This window comes from Atractosteus spatula, chromosome 15 (genome assembly GCF_055471065.1).
Source record: "Atractosteus spatula isolate fAtrSpa1 chromosome 15, fAtrSpa1.hap1, whole genome shotgun sequence".
Classification (NCBI taxonomy): domain Eukaryota; kingdom Metazoa; phylum Chordata; class Actinopteri; order Semionotiformes; family Lepisosteidae; genus Atractosteus; species Atractosteus spatula.
The window spans coordinates 11,251,861-11,277,116 of record NC_142720.1 but is presented as its reverse complement, the minus strand read 5'-3'; the positions used below and the strand labels follow the sequence as shown (position 1 = coordinate 11,277,116).

The following is a 25,256-nucleotide window of genomic DNA, read 5'->3' as shown; positions in this document are numbered from 1 at the left end:
GGCTCTCCATGATGTGAGGAACAAAATGAACAGCAATTTAAATTTGCCATTGAAAAAATATACAGCAGAGCCGTCTGATGTTGCCATGTGACTTCAAGTCACCTGATTCTGTGATACAGCCTACTGTATGTGCCAATAATCTACAACACTTTGAACAGATAATGCAATGAAAGCCATCTCTTGAGGAAACTGATGCAGCCAAAGTAATGGTTTCAAATACATTTCACTTAAAGAAGTTCCTCGGAGATGAAAACAAGACAAGTCAGGAACAGTTCAACAGGGAATGACTTCAAGCTGTGGCCTAAAACCATCCCTTGATTATTTCCTATACTTGTCAGACACCAGTTTATCCTTCATTTTACAAGGATGACATATGCTCCGTTAATCTCTCAGTAGGATGTGGTGAACAAATGGTTTTGTCTCATGTTGCTTTCACATTATTGGTTTAAAATATGCTATTTATCCTGAATGTTGGGGACATACAGTATACTGTATACTATGTGCCAGCAAAATGAGAACTACTGTATGTACTGTATGTAGGTTCTTTTAGTGAAGTTAAACAGTTCTTCAACTTTCAAATCTTCACCATCAACCCACAATACTACAGTACATCACAATCACTAGTGAAGAGTTGCATGTGACCCAGAAAACTGGAAGGGGTTGCTTACACCAAGAGCTGTGTATGTCTGGAAAAAGCTACCCTGCCATTGGAATAAAAGAACACAAGAACATGATAAAGGCTACATATGAAAGGAGGCCATTTGGCCCATCTATTTGACTTGGCAGTTAGTAGATAATTGACCCAAGAATCTCATCAAGCTCTTTTCTGAAAGGAGCATGTGTAACAGAACTCTGTTCTCCACAATTTTCAAAAGAATTCAAAACAGAGTGTCCAAAATCAAACAAGATTTGCAGGTTTTAATTCAGCAGATTCCTGGGAAATACTAGTGAACTCTGAACCCGACTGAGTTTTAGGACTTTTGATTTGAGTCCTGTTGTTAGAAATGAAGGATATTCAAACAAGCAAACAAACAATAAATGTTTTAACATTTGGCAAGCAGGCGGCTGTCTAATCACACTTAATATGTTGAGTATATTTTTGAATCATCTCATGTGGAGTTCTCTGGGAAGCAGGCTTTAAAAATCTGCTTTGTGGAGAATAGAAAGAAACGGTCAATATCTGTGGCTCAATACAACTCTCTTAGAGATACCCTCATAAGAGATGACAGAGCTACTTAATCTATTGCAATTACTTCTAGCTTTATCTCACCTTTGTCAATATCCAGTGTTGCAGGCTTTTAGTTTCACAATCAGCTAGGTAAATACAGCTTTTTCTATTAAAAGTATTTAATATCCTAGGTTCAATGTCTGCGATCATTTTTATTTTGATTAAACTGAGCTTACAAACAGTATCTGTATTTGTATATTTATGTCAGAAGAAATGTATTTCAGGAGAAGAGCATATGCAGAAAAAAATGGATTGCATAGTCTATGTATAATATGAATATGCACTTCAATCATACTATATAACTGAAGAATTAAAAAAATGGTTTGTGCCAAAAATTACCACCAAAGGCTGCCAACAGAATACAGAACGCTCTGTCAACAATACATCAACATAATCTGAAAAGGTATTTTTTCAAAAGTTAAGTTAAATGTGTATCTAGAAAACAAGTAACAAAAATGGAAATAAATTTACATGAAATGGTTGGTTTCCATTGTGGAAGCATAATCTATTTCTTGGTAATAACATGTAAGGGCTGCATTGAAAGTTGACTTTGTAAGTGGTATTCTCCAACAGCTATTTGAAAAGCTCTAATCAAATCAGTGCCAGTAAGGCTTCACAGTCATTAGGCTTTGCCAATGGAAGCACCACAATATTAACTTATTTCAGGAAAATCTATGTAGCATGAAGAACAATAACAGTTTTCAAAGTTACTTTTTTGCCTAGGGCTCAAAAAAGACATTTACATTTATTAATGTTTTACAAGAGTACTCAAGCAATTCTTTAAAACTGTCAGTCTGATAAAATAGATGTACAGTAGTCATTTTGATAAAAAACAGGTTGGTGAAGAGACAGCACTACCACAAATATTAATGGAAAGCTTTGTAAATCAATTAAATTTTTTTAAATAATAAACAAGATATCACATCAATGCATCACACACAATACTCCCATATGTATGAACAGAATAAGTTCTGCAATGTTTAATTTCTGACAACTTTAGTCTATGGCATGACTGGAAAGAATACAAAAGCAAGTAAAGACAGCATTAAATTATTTTCAAACCTTTGTTGATTTTAATTTAATTAGATTGCTGCTGCATGTCCTCATTGTTTAACTAAAGAACCCCTAATATTAAATGGACTTTAAATTAGCGCTCCACTTTTAAAAGAACTGTGGACTCCCGGCTAAAGTCGAGTCTGGGCTTAAACAATCTGGCCTTCCAAAGTTCTCCACTTAATTCAACTGGTGAAAGACTTCCTCACTTCTTTGGCTGAACTGCTTGTTGATGCTGTTGCTGCTGCTACGACCACCCACCATGTGGGTGCTGCAGTTCAGCGGTGAAAATGTCCCCTCTTATATGAAAAGGGCTTTGGGATGAAAAATTCTATATAAATGCCTTAATTATTGTTTCCCCTTTGTGAAGAGTCAGTGTCTGATATCTGGTGAGAGTAAAACTCTGCACTTGGGTGACATGACCAGGTTATTAAAGGCAAATGTAAATGGATAAGTTTAAAAAGACTGCCTAATTTCAGGTGTTAAACTCAGTTCTGAGGATTCAGATATAAAATTCTGTGAGAGAATGGACTTTTTTGCTAACTTGGATACTGTGTGGGAACTGTGAAAACAAGGGATACTGCATTTGCCACAACACCCCCTTTTGAGAGCACAGAACATTTAGATTTTTTCTTTTGCTTGTATTATTTTACTGCACACTTATTGAAGACACAAACAATAACAACATCCCCATGATTCCATGGTTAATGTACTGAAGGTCTGATCGACTGTGTGTTTTTTAAACTCACGGGGGTAGTTTTCCCCGAACAATGGCAGCCATTAAGAAGCAATACTGCCAGCTGTGGAGTGAGTTGTATTGATCTTAGTTTTACCGTGACTCTCCGGTGCCTCTGTTCCCACCTCTGCTGACTGAGACTTCCCTTCATCCTGGTTTGAGCTGTTCTCACTTTGTACTATCAACGCAAAATTATAAAAGGAGAAAAACAGTAAGTAACTGCTCTTTACCGTATGCTCACGTTTATTTCTCATTTGTATTTCTTTAAGGAATAAATGCAGGTTTCAATATCTTCTACGGTATTGTTGCTGTATTTATTACAATGATCATGATGAACATGAGGGTCATGAGTGGGGGTTTAACACATTTTTTTCCATTACATTTGAAAAAACACAATGGGCCAATGGGCAGGTTTATATTAAAAAAAAGCAATGGCGAGCTGAACCAGCTGTGCACTCATCTTTAGTCTTCATCCGTGTGAATTGTTAATGTGCAGAGTGCAGATTTCTTTTCATAAAGTCCTGCTTGCTGGAACAGCACTCAGTTTGGTGCCAGTCAACCAATTATACTGTATGTACTTGAATGACTCTTTTCTCCACCAAAACCTCTAGTTTTTCATATAGAATTTAATGAAATACTAAAAAGATAACAGATACAGATAAAGATATATATTTTGTGTCAGGTATAGTTTTCTAAATGTATCTAGAATTTAGAAATCTTATGGAACAAAAGGAACAAAAGGGGTTTCTATAATAGCATGATGTAATTACATGTCATTCTAAGAACGTTATAGATCTGAAGGTGGTAGTGATGACTATGTATTTATGTACAGAGTGGTGTCACGTACTTACAATATGGCTTTTTATTGGAGGACAAACTATGTAAACTAAATATGGTCCTTTAATTAGAGGACAAACCTAATGTACGACAACATTCAAGAGGGGTGCTACTTTTAATGAACTAATTATTAGTACAGTTATTCATTGTTTTACTACACTATGAATAAGGTTGCACTACATGAATTAACTAGCGACAATTAAATTAAAGAAGCGACAATTACGCTGTGTACCTCAAATGAAAAATGTAACAAGCTTATTTTTTTTAATAGACTTCCCAATTCATCTAGCCAAAGTTATTTTTTTTAAAAAGGGAAAGGCTCTATCACCCCCAGTGATCTCAGGATCCTCCATTGATTCATCTCCTTGGCTGTGTTCCAAGGAAAGCTTGTCCTCTTCTGTATTCATATCTAAAGATAGAAAATAAGACAGAAATAATTCATCCCGAGTGTAGAATTCTGTGAACTCATTCCCTGAGGCACGGATGGCTCAGTGGAATACTTCCCCAGACTCATGTCTGTGTAGAGCTAGGCTTGAAGGATCAAGTCCCAGGTGAAAAGAGTGTGGGTTTCTGAGCTTAGAGTTAGGTAGACACTGGGACATCTCAGCCACAAAATAGTGGTACACTGAAGAAAACAAAATGCTGAATTTCAAAAAGTTGATGGCAGTTAGATATATATTGTACATACAAAGAGAGGAGTTTTCATTGTCCTACATGAATCACATGAAATATCAATTTTGCAGTGTAAAAGCTGAAAAATTAAATTAAAAGCACACTGTAAAATACTGCACATTACAATAAAACAGAAACATATACGATACTTATATAATACCTTTACTTGCTTTATTAAATATAGCAGATCACAGTGACCACAATGACCACAGTGCTTTCTGTAAGAAATGTACTGTATACTGCCTAGAAAAAAAAGAAAATAACGATACACAACTCGAAGCCTACAGATTTGAGCTCCAGGCATACTGTTCAAGTGGAAACAGGTGTTTTTGGTTGGTGCTACTATTGCTGAAGATTTCTCTAACATCAGCCATTGTAGCATGACTGTTTTGTGTCACAGTACATTGCACATGCCTTAAGCTTTGTCAAGACCTGCCCGCAGAAAGACAAGTGCATTCTGAGTGAGGTGGGGGGAGGGAGGCAGGGAAAATTGCAGGATAATGCAGGAATCAGCCTGGAAGAGCACCCGAAACTGCCTGCATTCAGTAGTGCATACCTTCAGCCATCTACTCATGACATCCCTGCTGCATCCACTGTGTAATCCTTGCATATGAATACTGCCACCTCACTCTCACATACAGCAGCTTACGCAAATGTGGTAAATCACATGATGAAAATATATTAACAATACAGGCACACTGTTTAGGGGTGATTGTACCAACTAAGAATCAAACATTAGATTATGTGAGTGATGTTTCAACATTGTTGATCATCTATTCAAATCATTCTTATGCTTGGATTCCCAGCTGTACCAGACTGTTTTTGAGAGGCCTACCCATTATCATTTGAAAAAACTGCAAGAAGCCAAAACCGTATCTTTTGATTCAGAATACATTCATATTTGATTTTAGCTCGCTGTAAAAAGATTTTTTTCTTCCCAAGATAGACAAAAATCTGGAACATTAAGGAAATAAAATACTGCACAAGATCTTATAAACCAGCATATCGAAAACAGCTAACTAAACAATCCACACTAAATTGGCTACTCTGCTTTTTTTTTTACACTAGATGAGTAGTCTCTCTATAATTACTGCTAGTATAGCATTAATGTAAATACAAAACTATTATTCCAATAATTATTGAAGAGCCAAATGGGGTTAAATAATACACCAGGTCCTGATGTAGAAATAGGCAAAAGTGCCGCAGAATGCTTTGTTGTTTAATTTAAATATTTACCTCCTGACTACATTCAATGTGCATTTTTGAGAAACTAAAAACACAAGATTGATGATCAAAAATGATTAAAAAGTAGGAAGAACAGGAGGGTAGAGGCCAGAAGAAGAGAGAAGTACACCAATTGATTCTCCTAGTAGCCTAGAAGCCAACACCTGGAAAATGTCAAGAGACATCCTTAATGACCAAGATCTTGTTTTATCATGTTATTTGAAGAATAGCATCTCCTACAGTACAATGTCCGCAATTTCCATATGGGGGTATTGGTTTGCAAGCGGTGGTTTTGAGGGGAAGAGTACACCCTGCTGGTGCACCAACACCACTTGCAGCTGTAACATGGTTTTCCTTGGAGGGCTTCGAATCTAGTACTGATTGGGCCCAGCAAGCTGAGGTTTATAACGTTTGTGCCAAGTGACATTTGTGACATTTGATCCTGTGTCATGAGTCATGTGAAACCAGCTTTGTTAGCGAAAAAATACAATTACAGACACCCTCTCAAGGTTGTCTCAGATGTCGTCAAAGTTAAGAAAATTTAACTCATGTTGCCTGCCAAAATGTACATTTGCAGACAAGTATTATTTTGTTTCCATATTGTAGTAATTGAAGCATATGTATTAATTCTGAGTTAATCAGTTGTACGTGAAGTAACAAGGAGACCTTGTTAAAAAAAATAATATTTTTAAGACATTGCAGTTCTGAAGGGTGTTATATCATAATTGATTTTGTTACTGGAAACTAAACTTTCTCAATAGTTGACTTACTAGATGACATGATCATTGATGAATATTATGAAAAAACATAGTGCTGCCTACTGTATTCTGTGTATAAGAATAAAGTTAACAATTTAACAGAAAATCTCAAACAAGGAAAGAAACAGACTGAAATCTTTACATGTTCAGCCAGACAGTGGTGCAGAGGTCACTGAAGCAATTTAAAAATTCATTATATGCCATTTATGATACAGAGCCCGATTACAGTTGACCAGTGCTGAGAAGGTACATATGAAATAGTGAAGGAGAACGCTGAGGTCTTATATTGATTTTGAAGATACCTATATTGTGGGAATTGAGTCTTGAAAAGATCAGAAAATGACTGCCGACACACAAACAAAGAACGGACTGTAAAACTCAATATTCAAGCCCATGGCTTTACTTTAAACCAAGTGCGTTCCATTAATACTTACAAAGCAACAATCTGTGCCCCAAGATGAGATATTGTTCCCATGAACAAGACTGAAGATCTGCACTACCTATACAGTACATTTATGAATGAAAAACTAGCCAGTCGCACATGACACATGACACATCATGTATTTCTTACAATTCCAATACCTTGAGCCTTAGTCATTCTTGCAATTTATTGTATAATGTATAAATTCAATATTACTTTGCTTTTCCATGCACACATGGATGTGTGATTAAGTGGTACATACAGTACTGTATATCCCATTAGGAAACTATACATCTACAGTAAATGAGCATTTCAATTTACTGTCTGCATTCTTCCAACATTTCACAGATTTACAAAAGTACAGTTATAAATGTTGCCTTCGACTGCACAATAATATCTCGGATCCCATCAAATATTCTTCTAAGCCGAGAAAAACATGCAAACGTGACCTGTTGCTCTAAAATTAATGGTATGTCGCTAAACAACCATTTTACAGCTGCTCAGTCTTTGTCAGCATCTGTTTCGGAATAATGTGTATTATCACTTTGTGTTTAACATGCATTTCCACTGCTTCACATTTTGATGCTGTTTTTGATATGTAGCTCGGATCCATCTGGGTTTCACACAACACAACACTTAGAGGCAGCACCTGTGTCAAACCTGGAATGAGCTCAACTCTGCTGCTGTAAACCCATTAATCCTGCAGTTCACACACACATATAAAAATCAATCTTACAGTGGGATGCGTGTTATTGATTTCATGATAGCAGTAGCACTGATGAAGGTCTAAAACGACTTATCAACATTGACTTGCCTCTATCAGCTTCAATCACTAATTTAGTTGCATTCTCCTTAAGCTCATAGATTGCCTGAGTGGATATGGGAAACCTTAGTCATGCAGATATAGTGTGCTGGAAGCTTTCACACCAAGCAGTTTCATGCAGCAATGATACTGAGGAGAAGAAATCTAACTAAAGCTTATTTGATGCGGGAACATATGGAGGGACATTTTACATGCTCAGTAGATTATTTGAATAGTGTGGAATAATAAAGAATGTTTGTTAGCGTTCTTACCTCGAGCAGAGACCTTGTCTTCCTCCTCGGTTTCTTCTTTCTGTTCTTCCAAATTCACAGTATTTTCAGCTTCTACAAAGCACACAGAATTATACAACTTCATACATATCATGAGTTATGGATCTACTGCAGTACTTGTCATTGTCAACTTAAAATGCTATACTGGATCTACAGCAATTACAGTTGTTCTTTAAATGGATTGCAATTGACGTTATTTTCTCTTGAAGAACGCAGTTTTGACCAACAGGGAATTATCTTCTCCTTTAGCATTAGAGATCACCCCATTTTCACAGCTTAGTGTAATTGCTTCCTGCTAAAAAATCATTACTGACAAATTCTTTTCAAGCCTATCTGTGTCCATATACCCCGGGGTTATTTATCAATTCAAGAACTGCAGCCAATGTCATTCCCATCCACGTCATTACCTTGACCAAAAAATAAATGTTATAGATGAGCAAAGATTTGGATTAAGTACTGCTCTATAACCTTTAATGAATTCTTTATCAAGGTGACTAGTAGGATGGTCACAGGACATCTGCAGTATGGTGCGAATTAATTTGCGCTCAAATTCATCTTCTTTTTCAAGCAGTGAATAGAAAAATTCGCAACCTTTACTTTTAACAATGCAACTTCGACACAAATATGGATACTCAAGAATAAAGAGTGAAAATAACTTTTGAAAGAGCTAATTATACAAAACACTCATAGAAAGGCATGAATTATACACACGCCACATGCATAGTAATTGAAGAGCTTTTGTTCAACAAAATACAGTACTGCTTTTGCTGGTCTGTGCTGAGTTATTCATTAATCACAAAAAGCTAGGTACAGTACATCTGATTTTGAATGGTATTTTGGCACAAGCAGAAAATGGACAGTGCAGCTCTTGAATTTTCATCTAGAGGCTTTTTTTAATACAGCTGTAAAAACCCAACAGAAAAACTATTTAAGATGAAAATACCCAGGCTGGTAATGTGTTCAAATACAAACCACAGCGAAGGAATATTCACACTTTACTCTGGCCAGCAACATTTCTAGTCTTGCAGTCTGAAGAATAAGTCCATTTGACTTATTTTTGGAAGATGTATAAACCTCCACTGTGGAACTGACAACATTTATGGTAAGTGTGGTTCAGAAATGGACATTGTGCCACAGTTGCAGCTGGAATTACCAACAGGGGATAAGACTTCACTGCGAGCTTCAACCAACCCATTGGTGATGTCTTATGTTAAATGACTTGCACCTGGGAGAGCCCCTAGTGTCACTGCAGAATGTTGTGTTGTCTAAACAATCACACATTTATCTCAGGGGAATGGATTCAAACTCATATTTTTGTGGTGTGAGGGATTTTGAAATATAACCTTAAACTCCCTTAGTTATTTTATAGACCATATTTTAAATCTGTCTTGTCACACAATTCCACAAACAACATTTGCAAGGCTAAGAACAATGTCATAAAGGTAACAAGGCCTTTCCAATAGCTGTAAGCTGTGGCTTCATGCCTTAACTGTTTATTTTTTGCATCGTTGGTGATCACTGTGTACTCTTGCAGTTTTCTGGCATTAATGAGACAAGTTCAAGAATAAAAAATAGAGTTTCCCCACTTATTCCTATAGTCTCCATGACAACACCTTCGTGCCATAATAGGCTTACTTGAAAGGCATATCATAAGCAATGCAAAAAAAGAAAAAAAACATTGCTTTCTTTTAAATTGTGGGAAGCTGTTGATTAATCAAGTTTTGAAATACAATCTGTACTGTCTATAAATTCATTCAGGAATAAATGGATCAGTATGCAGTGTTTCCTATGGAATTCTCCATGGCATTAATGTGTGACTTATAAGCAAAAAATACATTGACTTGTGAAATTATTTGAATAATAAAACACAGCATACTGTATGTAGTAAGGATAAAGAATTGGTGAACCACAGTATGGAGATTGCCTAAAACTAATCACCATGAACAGATAAAAAAGCTCCTTATGATGAACAGTAAATCATGAACACAATAAATGATGAATCATACCTAATTTCTGGCTCTCCATTTCAGCATCTGCAGCATCTGTATTGTCAGGTTTGTTATCCTCATCTGGTAAACAACAGAAGGAAAAAAAGAAAATCAATATTACAAGATTCTGTTACTTTGAATGTAATGGTAATAAGACATTTTTCACATTCATGCTTTACTAAAACACCTTTGACAGAGATTATCTACTTAACTGCTGATTAATCAGTAAAACTTTGGAAATAAAAGATAATACAAATGTGTAATAATGAGGGATATTAACTGATACTTGTTACAAAAAAAACACCTCCTCCCCCTTCAAAATTAATATTTTGAACATGTTACCATATCTGCCCAGTCTTAGGATGTCATTCCAGAACTAGGTTACACTTTGATGGTCTGGGTTACCCAGAATGACTCAGATATTAAGTACAGCACATTTAAAACTAGGCACTTTTGCAATATGTCATAACCACACATGCATCTAGATAAAAGGATCAATGCTTTGGAATAAGACATAAGAAAGAGGAAGCTGAGACATATCAGCCACGGTATGAACAGATCAAACCAGACCAATAGGAAAAACAAGGTGCTGCTCCTTGTAGGGAGAGCTGTACCTTTAAGGCTCTCCATTTCTGCATCTGCAGGCTCATCTTTTTCATCCTCTTCTTCTGTGGGAGTAATATAAAGAAGCAGAGGAAAATAGGGGATAATCAGTGAAGTGATGACCTGGGATACCAAGAGCACTTAACCTTTCACTTTGCATTCTGTACAGCTCTTTGTCATGTGCCCAGATGGCTTTTATCCGACAGGTTAAAGATGGAAACCAGGCAAAAGCCAGGAACCGGCTAATTAAACTGAACACTTGACGCCATACAGCAAGCATGTCTTAGCAAAGATCAGGTGCCCATGATTGGAAACCATGATCTGTTGAAATAACTTCACTTTTATTTCCTTGTAGCACTGCAAATACACTAGAAAAATCATGCCTTGTGCTTTGAGATGTATGCCAGCTTCTCCCCTGTGCAACTAGGTTTTCCCTAAACAGCTGGTAATTAAATCTTGTATAGACTCTGGGAAAATAGCCCCCACTTAGGATATGTCTATGGGTTATCATGGTTCACTGCTGCACTGTAACTAGAAGGAACATTAATCAAATTAAAAGTTAGATTACTCTACAGTGCACATTGTAAATGCATGTAAAAGTATTGAGAATATTACTACAGTAATATGAAATGTACCTCTGTCAAAATTTAAAAATCAAAACTCCTTAAGAAACACTTTAAATATTAATAATAACACCCTAATACAAATGTATTACAAAAGTGAGATACTACCATTGCTGTTACGCTCCAGGATGACTATGTGCACAACTGCAGACTACACAGTAAATAATTTAAACAGAAAGTTTGGCCAGAGGGTATTTACACCTTAAGAAAGTGCTTATTCATGTTTTATGCTATGAGCCTACGCTTGACAACTAAACATCCAGTACGTCCATTTCCGCATTCTAAAACAATTAAGAAACTTTGTTTAAAACAAGGGTGATAGATCAGCACAACATATCGCAATTCATGCAATTCATTGAAGTCCTCCTATAGCAGCAACAATTTTGCCAAATTAATTCAAGTGATCCAATGCTGTCTTTCCAAGTATTATTATATTGTTCATATCAATGGGTGCAAATAAATGCAATTTTGTGCAGAGTGTAAAAAAAGGCCTAGAAGGGAAACAATAGTAAAGTCACAGCTAAGCAATTCCATCAGTTTATATTGTTTTCATCCAATTAAAAAGCCAGCTCCTATTTCACTAGAAAGGGGGACTGGAATTGTAGGCATCGATGAACTACTCTGTTTCCAAGGTGATGTGGCAAATTAGAACCAGATGAGCCTTATCAGGGACATAATGCTGCTGAAGCCTTTGTCCTGTCAATCATGATCTACACGAGTGAATGAAAAACTCACGACTGACTTGGTAATGTTATTTATTGATTCATTTAATAACACTTTTAGATACCCAATTGCCATCTCTATAGTCCCTCTTTAATAGTTTTAATTCAGGTCCCTGTTTTGACTCTCACTTTGAATTCGGGACAGGCAGCACAGAGGGTCAGTCACACAGAATATGAGAGTTGTAGGACATCTAGATGCTTTGATTCACACCCCGTTCCTGGTAGGAAGTGAACTGAAACACATTTTCTCATTACAATAAAAATTAATTGAGGTAAAAAAATACTTCTGCTGGTTCTTCACATACAGGTATGCCATAAATTCTGCAGAGGTTAGGATACAGCACAATGAACTGCAACCGAAAATGCATGTATATTTCTGCTATTTCATTGAGATTTATATTGTACTTACAGTAGCAAACTCTTGTTTGAGAGACATACAATAACTACCAAACAGATGGAGCAATGAAATAACATCGATCTATATAAATCCGCTATATAAATCCGTAAATAGTGTAAACTGCTAAAAATCCACCATCAAAAATCAAAATAAGGAGATTTCTGAGATCCAACTTTCAAAGGCAAGGGGGAATGGAAAGATTAAGCTTGCAAAAAAAATGAAATATTGTCTCACCTGGTATGAGAAGTCACCTATTCAGAGCTCAGAACCATAAAACACCACACAAAGACACCTGAAGCTAGAATGCATGATCTCAACCAGCAGTGACAACAAAATCACATTTAGGTCCCCGTTTCTAAACCTGTGCAAATGTTCTTTTTCTATTCTCGCAAGTTCACTTACTGCCCAGCAGGTGGCACCAATGTAATGGAGTTTCTCCTGCAGTGTCCTAATTAACAGCGCCTACTGACGGTATGCACTCAGGGTTATGCAGTGATTGTTACAAATCACCTCACTACAGGTATGGATTTGTGCAGTTCTTCTCTTAACATACCCCACATGACTTAACATTTACTAAAGCATTACATATAGATCAAGCAACCACACCAAGGACACAGAGTGGGATAGGTGGTATTTGCGATCCCTAATCCCAAATAAGGGCTGCAGTCCCTCCCCCTCCCCAATCCACTTTTCTGTTTGCATCCTCAAAAGCTTATTTCATATGCAGCTACTGTACAACAATGAAATAATTGAAAAATGCATGGGAAAAAGTGCTCCCTGTTGACAGGACCAACTGCTGTCACTCACAGGCACTGCATGTCTGACAGCCAGACTCTCACCATTCAGGGCACAGTTCGTCGGTGCTTCACAGCAATCTGATTGGTAAGCCTGTGGCAGAAGATGCCAGTGCTGTCTGAGCACACCGGGCACCTTCTGTGGGGAACCAAAGTAAAGAGACTAGAAAATAATAAGCCTCCAGCGCTGCTATGTTTTGCTTTCTCAGTGTAATTGCATTTATACTCAGTTATAAAGAAAATAAATTTGATCGCTTGTTATTGAAAGACATCAAACCGTGTCAGGTTGCATTCACTAAATCGATCTTGTTTAAGCCTGCATTCATTTCAATTATGGGATAATCTCAAACATCAAATAGTGGAAGGAAGAAGGGATAGCAAAACTGAAGCTGCGATTGCATTAATAACACGAACTCTACACCCATTTTCTTATTTCCTTTATTGTAGCCACTGCTGAGTTAGCATAAAGATAAAACACTCAGACCTGCTCCTCTCCCAACAGCCTTGGAATATTAAGACTCCTAAATATTAAGGAAATACTAAATATTAAATATACAGTTTATTACAATAGAAATACAGCTACTACTACATCATTATTGTTGTTACTTTACATTCTCACATTAGTATTCAAAGTTAGGATAAAGACCTATTTTGACTAGACACATTAAAATAAATGTCTGTGAGCTTAACTTACACTCAAGGGTAAAATATACAAACAAAAATTTAATTTACATGTCTGGTATGTCTATTATACCCCATGGTGACTGAGAAAGTTAATAGAAACAAGTGTAGAAGGTGTATACATCACTGTTAAACCAACAGATCTTTCATTATTTTGTGTGCTTTGAGTGTGCTTATAGGAGTATCTTTATATATTACCACAAATAAAGATAATATTAGCAAATGTTCTCAGCACAAGGCTTTTCCACCAAAGACAGAAGTAACACTCCTGCAGTAATGTGGCAGGGACTGTAATTAGCCCATTACAACTTTAATAAAGTGACAAAAATATAAGGATACAAGAATAAGATATTTGCATGAATTTATTTAACAGGAGAAAAAAGTCTCCATTTATATGATTCCCTCTCGCCCTTTCACAGTTACAGCCTAATGAGAAAAAGCTTTGATCAAACACTATGAGGACTGCTATTGTACGAACAGTGACATAGGGCATAAGAAACTGCTATCACAAGTTTCCACAGCAGCAGACTTGAATTACAATTTCCCTGATATGGCAGCAACTTTCCAAGACTTTATATAATGCAAATGTCAAAGCGATTAATTGGCAGACCAAAGGGATAAGGCACAGGTGTTTTAATACACAAACCCATGTATCCCAAATCTAGCATTTGTTTGAAGCAATACTGCCTAGATGACTAACAATAATTTTATGAGGGACTGCCATTATTGAGAAACTCGCTAATAAATGAACTGAAAGCTTATTCCAGCAGGTAAAATGCAGAAAGTAGGTTCTCACTTGCGTGTGGGTTGAACTCTCTGATCAGGTCATTGTGGCATGGATCCTGGGTCATCTCACAGACTGTGAGTGTGATATACAGTACCAAGTGGTGGTGCAAAACTGACTAAGCCCCAAGGAACAGGGCATTCTTATTCAGCCAAGGCACTCTTCAGCCAGTGACACAGCTACACTTGTGGCTACACAGAGGCTCACAGTCTTGTAGCTCTGTAGGCGAGAGATGTGGCTCTCCTCCCCTTGACGCTGAACCTCCGGTATGGATCTGTGCCATCTGTGATGCGTTCAAAGATGGGGTTTTTTAAGGTGGGTGGGTCCAAGAAGACTCATTTCTCCTTTCTGTGGCTGCAGTGTTCATAGTCGTGAGACGAGATGCTGAAAACGTCTGATCCTAAATCTCACCAAGTTTGTGACCCTACTGTGGTCTTCAGAAGTCAACAAGGTCATGCAAGAGAGAGACCCATATATTTTTACATGTTGACTCAAACATTATTGTGTCTTTATACTGGGCAAAGGCTCATTCAAAGTATTGTAAGAGATGCATTATATGGTATGTGTTGGAATTTACATCCTGCATGTTGGGTGTCACTAAAAATGTCGTAAGCATCTCTAAATAGTCTATTGTATCTTTAAACAATACTGAGCTGAGCCCCCTCTCCAAAAAACAAAATTAGTATACAATTATCCTCAGTGTACAATTTGCTGTAAATTTGCAATTCAAAGCCTCAGTAAATCTAAACGGGCCTTTGAGATAACTACCTCAAATGTAGCTGGCAGAATGACAGAATAAGCTTTTTTTATGTTCTTGCTGAAGATTGTTTTTTTCAAAAACCATGTAATCACATTTACAGTAAGAGATAATATTGCAATTTTTTTTTCTCCAAAATCTAGACAGTTCTATCAAGAGGAAAATCAAACATTCCTGTGGAGGTTTACTGAGGTCTGAATGTACCCATTTTGGCTGGCTACACTCAGACCCTGGATAAATTGTTTAACTGAAGACCCCTGACAAATGACCACTTAAAAAAATTCAAAATAAAAATACCAAAGCTAAACTAAAGGTAAGACCTTTGTATGGGTTTTTCTTTTAAGGTTTATTCCACACTGCATAGGTTTAGTGCAAGTCCAAAAAATGCAGTGTTACCATGCGAGTATGCGGCATCTTTCCACATCTTTCCAAGACGTTACACAGTAGACCTGAAGGATATTAAAGTCAAAAAGCTATTTCTCCAAAGAGAATAGCTAAGGCTTATATAACATTTAACTTTCCCTTCAACACCTTAATGCTTGAAGACAAATGGATAGTATGTGATGTTAATTGCTTACTTTTTTCTTCCCCGGTGCAAGAATTTAATTATCTTTGGTCCATCTTATTGAAGAAGGCAGTAATTGTTTTTAACTAAACGGGCTGAAACTGCAAAACAGTCAGATAATGGATCCTTAAACAAATCTAACTCAAAATGAAAACGTTATTTTCAGCTAAGTTCCATTTTACAGCCAGTCCCCAAGATAAGAAATCTGCAGCTGTATCCCTAATCCAAAATAACAGCAAAAAAACCTGCAAAGTCAAAAGACATCTAGCATGTATACTGTACCTTCATTGCTGTCTTCACCTCGGCTTGATTTCTTCTTTTTGGGTTTCTTGACAGGGGGTGTGTACTTCTTACCTACAAAAACAAATTGCAGTCATTAACTGTAATATAATACGGTTCTCTTTGAGAACACTATTTAAAAAAATACACATTTTTGAACATTTGCCATCTTCACGTGTGTGTACAGTAGATTCAATGATCATTTTTAGGAACAGTGATGGTCTATCAAACAAAGAGAATAGACGTATTAATAAACTCATGTTAAGGAACATGAGTTCCTCTTTTCATGGATATCAAATTTGTTGATCTACTGTAATAATCAATGTAAGTGTGTGCACATTTGAAGCTCAGCTGAACGGATTTTGATCCAAGACATTCTTGGTTGTTAACTTACTGTAGCTAATTTGTAAGACTAGTGTTGGATAAAACAGTTTTTGTTTTCTTTTTTCACCTCTTCAGTAAAGGCTGCTGATTTAAGGCCAAATATGAATATCTGGAGCAAACACGAGGCAGATCCTAGACAAAAACTATTCTTTGTGAGAACACCAGTCTTTCGTAAGTCTGAATTCAGTCCAGACTACACAGAATGAAATCTCATCTGACTTAAAGAGTATTTAAAGGCCATTCTTGGACTCATGTCAAGGCATTCATCAGTAGTGCAGAGAATTAGCTAGGGCTATCTGGTGAGAAAGAACAGAATCAACAATGAAAATTCTGGGTGGTATCTCAAAGCAACGGACAGGCAAGGTCTTTAAGCAAGGTGATTTTCATGGAAACTTGGCTTCAATGTAATACAGACTGTTTTTACACAAGAGCCAAGAGATAAGAGATTGCTGTACAACACAATGAATTCTGAAACATTTTACATATTTATAAGCTGTACACACCAATATCGGTTTACGTTGTCGGAAAATACGTTGTAATTAAGAAACAATGAAAGCAGGAACCTTGCCCAGCTACTGATTATCATGAGTTTTGACAACTTTTAGTGTACCAAAGGTTACAGAAAGAGTTTTGATAGCTTCTATTTGCATGGCACACATGAACACCAATCTTGCTGTACAGATTTTCATACAGCAAAACAGCCGGCTGCAATAAAATGAAATTTGGATACTATTCTAATCTTACAGGAGGTTGTGCTACATTCAATAATCAAAGCTTTCAATGGCCATTTCAAGTATACTAATGGGTTTCAAAAACTGCCAGATCTGAAAAGTGACTTTTCAAATTGAAATACAAGATTATTCTCCTAAAAATATCCATTCCAAACAGGTTAGTTAAGGAAAGCAGAAGACTACGTGGTATAAGTATGTAAAAAAAATAAAATAAAATCTTTTCTAAATAAATGTTTGAATGTGGAGCTGCATCTGCATGCTAGCTATAGATTAACAAGCAGAGGTTAATTCCATACTGAAAATAAAACATGATTAAGCTGTGGAGCAGCCTTCAGGTGTGTGGGGGAATAAGGGTAGGGAAATATGAGGCAGAATGGTTAAGGATGTTGTAAGGAAAATCTTGATTTCTGATGTCTATCTGGGCTAAGTGTTTATAAATACCTATAAAAGGATGCAGATAGAAAGGTTAGTGCAATCATGGCCGAGACAAATGGAATGGGGAACAGTTGGATGGCATTTATATAATGTACAGTATATACAATATATGCAGTGAAAAAAATGTCTTCTTAAGATATCCTAGTACTAAGTGACACAGAATTGTTTTGCTTTGGGGGAGGAGAGGCAGATGGAGATGGATATGGGACAGCAGTACAAACCATAAAAAGCATTTGAGAAAAGTAAAGTTAACTGCTCAGGTGACAAAGAAATATGGAAATACACCTTAACAATATATTTCAGTCATATGAAACTTTTTCATTTATATTTTATTTCTTGAAATGTTTCTCTAAATAATTGTGCTCATCTGTTAGAAGTTTCATGTACTGTATAAGAGTAATAGACACTACTACAGTAAATATTACTTACTTAACACCTTACGTTAGAAGTCTGAAGCCACACAAAGAAGAAATTAAGGATAAACCTCTTTGTCTCTTATCTTAAAACAAGTTATAAAATAACTGGTACCCTTATGAAAATACTGTATTAGTTTTTGAACTGAAAACTGGCATATTTCTGTAGAAACATTGAGGGTATTTTCAAAAGGAAATTGCCAGGAAACTCGGATTTAAAGGTTTGTTTTCTGCAAGGAAATGAAAAACAAACAAGACAAATGTCTGTGCAATTCTAAAATTGTTTTAAGCACTAGACCTTGTAGGATTCCAAACTTTTCACTGTTTTTATTAGACGGCTACATGAATCAGTATTGATTATACAGGATTCAGAGTAGTATCCTTCCTAGAGAGATCCCTCATTTGTGCTGAAGCTCAAATTATGCCTGTTCATCTATTTTCTTCAACAACCAATTCAGAAATAAGATCTGAGTGGAAATATCACAGTGGAAGTCCATAGATATAAAAGCTGCTGTTCTGCAAAGAGAATAATTGCAATATTCAGGTCACTGTGTAAAAAAACTTTCTACTACTGTCAATAGTATCCACTAATGTTCTGTATTAAATGCTTTTATTTTACAGCACCTACTTTAAACGGTATTCTAATCTGTATCTTCAGTCCTTTTTTAACTTTGGATTATAAATTTGGAGTCAACTGTAACTGACTGAATTTACCAACTAATTTTAAATTGACAATAGTTGTTGACTACTGAATTTATGGCTAAAAACACTGTGCCACAGAGGGGAAGGGCCTGTGGATACTTGCCAGAGCCATTCAACATTTGACAGCCTGTAAGCTCCACAGTGCCTTACAGGGGAGAGCTGGAGAAGCAGCAGAGCAGCAGGTGTCTCGCTTATGTCACTGCAAGCTTGCAGGTGCCTGGGAGATCCCATGTTTCACTCTTGCTCCAAAAGCCAAGAGCAGTGTGGCCAACTAATGCCCCTCCAGCCCTGATGATGCCCAATCACTGCTTGCACTGCTGTTTGAGGAATCTTAGTCAGAGATACAGTAGCTAATGATATGGCCCAGGCTTGAACCAGTAATATATGAACTTTATAGTACAACCTGCATTTTTAAGCATGCCTAACTATAAATGTAATTAATTCACCTACCACTAAAGTTGACCCACCTGTCTTGATCTTGTGGTTTAACGTACTGCAATAACATGTACAGATGCATGATCTGTTTGCTTCTATGCAATAAAACATAATAATTATTTTTAAAATAAAAGCACACCTTTCAGTCTTTGCAGGGTGTAGTGTTGTGCTAGATTTTACATTTGGGTAAAACATTCTGCCTGTTACTGTAATCCCCAGTTTAAGTTCTTTCCATGTACAGTATAACCCTCAGTTTCATCTACTGTATCTTAAAAGGACATTGTTATTCAGATATAGTACAGTATGTTCTGTGTTGTGCCGAATATTGTATATAACTTTAATTCGAGGAATTATTCAAAAGAACATCTGAAAAAATATAGAAAAGTATTTTATCTTTCAATTGAAGGTAATGCAGGTTTCACTTGTAAAATGACTTCCTTATAATAAACATTTCTTAAATTTACACTGACAAGACCAACATTAGAAAACTCATTGCAAAATGTTCAGGAGAATGAAAGTCTGGCAGACTGTCTCAACTGTACATGAAACTGATTCATAGACTACATCCAAATCTCTCAGCTGTCTGTGTGATTAGCTACTATCCAGTCAGTCTTTGGGCCCATGAATTATGCCTGTAGTTTAACATGATACCAAATTGCTTTATGTTTTGAATAAATGTTCTAGAGCTCCAGTGATAACTGTATGATATGCTTTATTAACATACACCTTCAGTAGTTTCAACATGTAACATTCAGTTTTTATTTTGTGTCAATCTAAAATAATTTAATAAATACAGTACATGAGTATAATTGCCAGGATGCTCTTTCTTTCTTACTTTCCTCACTATACCTGTGCCTGTGGCATCTGTGCCAACCCATTTTCAAGAAGATAAAAATAACTTTGCCCCTAGACGAACTAGATCACCCAGCAATTACTTTCTGCGTTATGATATTTCTTCTGTTTTATTGTTTTTTTTTTCTTTTGGCCTACGCATTTCTGCCTTTGCAGATTATATTCCCACTCACTCCAAAGGTAAGACTGATCCCCCTAGAAGACACGGCATTCAGAAGTTGTCATTTTTCTGTTTTGCTACCTATTTCTTCATTTTCTTTAGATTGAGTGCAACCTCATTTTGCAGAATGTGCCATTAGATCTATTCCCCTTTCAATTGGCAGAGCATTATCACATCCCATATAACAAAGCTGAGAGCTTTCATTCTACATTTATTGTAGAGCCAGTAAAGTATTAATTTAAAGATGAGTAGCCTAAACTAAAAAGCAATATCCTGCAACTAAAGGTGTACAGTATGTGCATTCTTTAGAGTTATTGGTATTTTACTTTGAATATTATGAATGCACTAGAAATATGAAATTCCAGAAACAATTCTGAGAATTGTAATAAATAATAGGACCTTTGAGAATAAAAGCTACATATGGAAGCCAAGTAACATTTTTACAGACCTTCCTCCTTAGTTGGTTCCTCAGCTGCGTCTTCATTCATGTTATTTTCTATAATGAGGAAAAAGGGGGAAAAATTAACAGGCTGTTGTAACAAAATGCCAAAGGGAAGACATTTTCATGCCAGTTTTCATCAGCACCACTGTGTCCAGCAATTCTCGACACAGCTGCTGGTCAAGCCACTAGCAGCAGCAGGTGGACTTTTTGACAGGAACACTGTCTAGACAGGAGGCTGTTCTCACTGTAAAATACATGGACTTTCTCAAGAATAATGTAACCAAAATTAGCATCAACACATTACATTGGTTATTACCTAAACTCAGCACTTCATAACATGGTTGCAGTATATACAGTACTGCACTTTAAAAGGCTGGTTTTCTTCCTTGATTTTTCAAATTTTGTACATTCATGTGCAGAATGTGAAGTTAAAGGTTTCAGAGAAGATACATTGCAATCTTGCTCATTTTGTATTCCTTCATTTTATCTAGTTAGATGGTCGAAAACATAATTATCATGAAGACATGGAGAACCAATTATACAGCAGGACGTTAACTGAATAAATGAGTGAGACTTACAGTATTCAATGATACAACAACAGCCTCCCATTCAGGACCTAAACCCATGACCTTCTGCTCTGGAGTCCAGAGCCCTAACCTACTACATGCTGACTTAAAAGTTGACATTATTAAATATAAAGATTCATGCCAAAGAAATTCATGGCAAAAGAAAAACATATTAAGAACGAACTAATCATTTTAAATGCAAATTAAAATACTACAACACATACAGTACAGTGCTATCAATGCAGCATCCTGTGGACACTGTTGTTCTCTGGAAATCAATTATTTACTTGTGACAAATGTGACTTACATGTGCTGTACCTGTAGCTCTATGCGATGCTGTTATGGCTGCACTATAACATTAGACAGTTTTGTCAAGTGAAAGGCATCCAGTCTGTTACTCATTCTGTTATATAATGTTTTCTATTCCTATTTTATTGAGGATATGAATAAATCTGGAGGGCACTATATATCCTTCATGGTTAGTCAATGGACTAATATGGTATGACACACAGGTAGGAAGGCATTCCATGGATATTATATCATTTAACATGCACTGTAAAACTACATAACATTTTGCATAGAATTACTACAGCTCTGGATTGCTGTCAGTTAAAGGCATATACCATATATACTGTATACTGGTGGGAGGCATTGAGTAGCACTGGCTGGGATTCTGGGCCCCCAGCTAAAGATGGGCTCAAGTCTTAAATGCAAATCCTTCTGGTTTCTCCTTTGAGCAAACTACTTTATCCTGATTGCAGGAATAAACCCAACCTACTGTACATTATATAAACGGGTGCCAATTGCTCAACCTTCTCCTAGGTTCAACTAAGGAATTTACTTCTCTTAAAACATGCACTGAGGTACAGTACTGAGAACTAGCCTTTATGGTCCATATGACAGAGCTGTGAAGACACAATGTGAAACAATGATCCAGACAACACTATTTTGGAATTTCCCATTCACATCTTGAACGCTGGCGCCATAAAACTTCAATGGAACTTAATAAATTGCACCAAAGAAGATTATCTATTAGTTGGTTTCTATAAGTCTTGATGGAGTTATTACAGAAAATTATGGAGGTTCAAATGCAAGTGACATTTTTTTCCAATTAGTCACAGTCTAGTGAATCTGACGTTAAATAAAATCTCTTATTTTCACAAGTCATTTAGCATTCAGTGTTAGCCTGTTTTCTTTCCTTCCAGTGAGACCCTTTCTATTGACCTTTTCTACATCAGCAAAACAGGTTGCTCATGCAAATTTAATTCACCCTATGTGTAATAATAAAGTGAACTTTAACAATGGGGGGTTAAGCAAAGGCTGTAAGCCATCCACAGAAATATGTTAGAAACTATAGCCTTACTCAAGCACAGATTGTCAGAGAAACTTTTGCATTCCTCTACCAGATTCATGCTACTTACTGTACTACTTGAGTGATAGGCAACAATTATGTTTTCAGTTCACATTTCAGTTACTGATCATCTGTAAATGATCCTGATAATTAGAATTGTCAGCTGATTAAAATATGTTTTGTTAGAGTATACCAAGTATAAAGCTGCTTATACAACAGTACATTTGCAGGTATAAGTCACAGAGTAAGGGATAAAATATAATAGGCAAACACTAGTTCCTTTAGATGTTGATTAATTTAATTAGAGTTTTTATCTTTGTCATTATTAGAAATAAAAAGCAAATCAGTAATAGACCCCCGGGAAAGATAAAGAAATATGAACATAAAGTCAGAACTTAAGAGATGAATAATTGAACACTCAGAATATGTTTCAGAGATCACAGGCATGACTCCTCCCTGCATAAACACCGCTCAGACAGTGAACATCCCTCTGTTAAAAACTTCACTTCCATTAGTGTCAATGCAATAAAATAATTGATAATCACAGAAATTGTTTTCCAATGCCTTAGTCAAAATCCCATGCAGTGCCTAATGTCAGTACATCTATGCAATGCTAACCGCACTCTTTGAAGAAATGGCCCTGACACACATTGTGCATCATCTACCACATTAAGTCAAACTAAAACTGCAAATTCAACAAGTAAGTTATCTGCCTGGTGCCTCACAAGAGCCTTCTGAATAAAAGCAGAGTATTTGTGAGATATAATGTACTTAGTGAAGTGTCAGCTGCCTGTCAGTTGAAAAAGATTATTCTTCCAAAATGTACAAAATCCCACATGATTATTAATCTTTTGCAGCTGAAGCACACCTCCTGACTGAATACAGGCCTTAATTAGACATACCTTTTTAGGACAGATGCAAGTGAGAAAAAAGTATGCGGGTTTACATTAAAATGTCTACGCCACACCGGAATAAATTATATGTAATAAATTATGTAATATTCAAAAAAATAAATTCACCACACTGGCTGTGAATTAACAAATTCACATTATTTTTAAAACACATTATTTTTTTTGTGTGAAAAAGTGTTTCTCAGCATTAAAGATACAAGAGATCTTATTGTGGTATTACAAAATAGAAAGTTGGTTAACGGGTCAGTGGGTTGCTAATACATTTTTTTTACTGTAACTTATACCTAACTTTCATTGTAATGTGTTAACAAATCATGAGTCCTAACAACTAGGACAATGTTTCACAATCGAAATCTTATTTTATTCTATGACAAAAAAGGAAAGGCGTAATTTTGTAGCTGTTATAAGTCTAAACTGATTCGCAGATTTTCAAAAGATCTGACAATTCACTAGCAACTTCAGCTAAATAAATTATAGGCTTTAAACATCACAATAAGAAACACAAACACACCATAACAAGCAGGGTTTATATTACACTCAGCAGGGTTTCCTTACAAGTAAGCCAAACAAGACCATAAGTACCATGTAAACAGCAAGCTATTTGCATAGTAACTGAATCATAATCTCCAAATGCACTAAACATAGCATACAACACTGGTATTAATGGCAACACAATAATTAAAGCAAACCATTACAGAGAAAATAATAGTAATATGTAGGCTTACAGACTTCTCATGGCATTTTGACATATACAAGGTATTAAGAATTAGATCAATCCCAGCATGTTCTTTTCACAATCTGAATTAAAAAGAAAATCGGATACCAATACTGGTGCAGTATTCAGAAATATTACGAGAATTTCAGAGCCCCCACTTTTCAAAGGTTTATTGTATAGCACAAAAACAAATGCCTCCAAAATACTTATATATGTTTAAATCATGGGTTTCTGACTATGTATACAGTACATACTGTACAGTATACAGCATGATGTAACTTCCTTTTCAGTAATGCTGTGTTTTGTGTTTACAGGTCAAATGCTTTTTTCTTTTAATTACCGTAACAGAGGAGAGCGTGTGGGGGGTTTTCAATCTGTGGGGGGTAAGTAACTAGTAATTAGTTTAAAACTCACCTGGCTGCAAAGTGCTGTCTCCAATTTAATGTCAGTTCTTCGTTTTCCTAGTATGAATTAAGTCAGTTGCTCCAGTTTAGTGGTGCTGGTGTCAGGAGTTGATAATATAATATGGGATGATTTAGCTGTGAGTAGTAGTAAGAGGTGTCAAGCTATCAAGACTGAAAACTGTGTTCACAACTAATCCTGTATGTTATTACTTATTATCCTAATCTACTGTTAGAGTCTTTTCCCCAAAAAAGGTCAGTTTAATCTAATATTGTTTATGTACTGTCCCTTACCACAAGATCATCATTAAGCTATCCACATTAATCATTAATCAACCACAATAATAATTTTCATTATAATTTGTATTAAATCAATTTTATCCATCATCTCCTCCTCCTTATTATTAGAGATGTTAGCAATCAAAGTATTCATGTTTCTTGATGGGATTTTATGTCTTTTAGTGTTTGCTTGTCAGTCTGACAAGTTGATGACGTGTTGATTTTTCATTTTCATTTGAATGTGCATTGTGTTGTGTGAACAACA

The 25,256-nt window shown here is 36.1% G+C and overlaps 1 protein-coding gene across 2 annotated transcripts in view; it reads right to left on the bottom strand.

The window, feature by feature from the left end:
- macrod2 (mono-ADP ribosylhydrolase 2) overlaps positions 1-25,256 on the bottom strand; it is a 605,869-nt gene that overhangs the window by 19,641 nt on the left and 560,972 nt on the right. For both annotated transcript variants that reach the window (XM_088933999.1, XM_088934000.1), the window contains exons 10-16: positions 20,775-20,822; positions 16,218-16,289; positions 10,624-10,677; positions 10,028-10,090; positions 8,004-8,075; positions 4,183-4,263; positions 3,115-3,195 (exon numbers count right to left, since the gene is read on the bottom strand). In XM_088933999.1, coding sequence (XP_088790125.1) covers positions 3,115-3,195; positions 4,183-4,263; positions 8,004-8,075; positions 10,028-10,090; positions 10,624-10,677; positions 16,218-16,289; positions 20,775-20,822 — 471 coding nt within the window. The remainder of the gene's footprint in view (positions 1-3,114; positions 3,196-4,182; positions 4,264-8,003; positions 8,076-10,027; positions 10,091-10,623; positions 10,678-16,217; positions 16,290-20,774; positions 20,823-25,256) is intronic.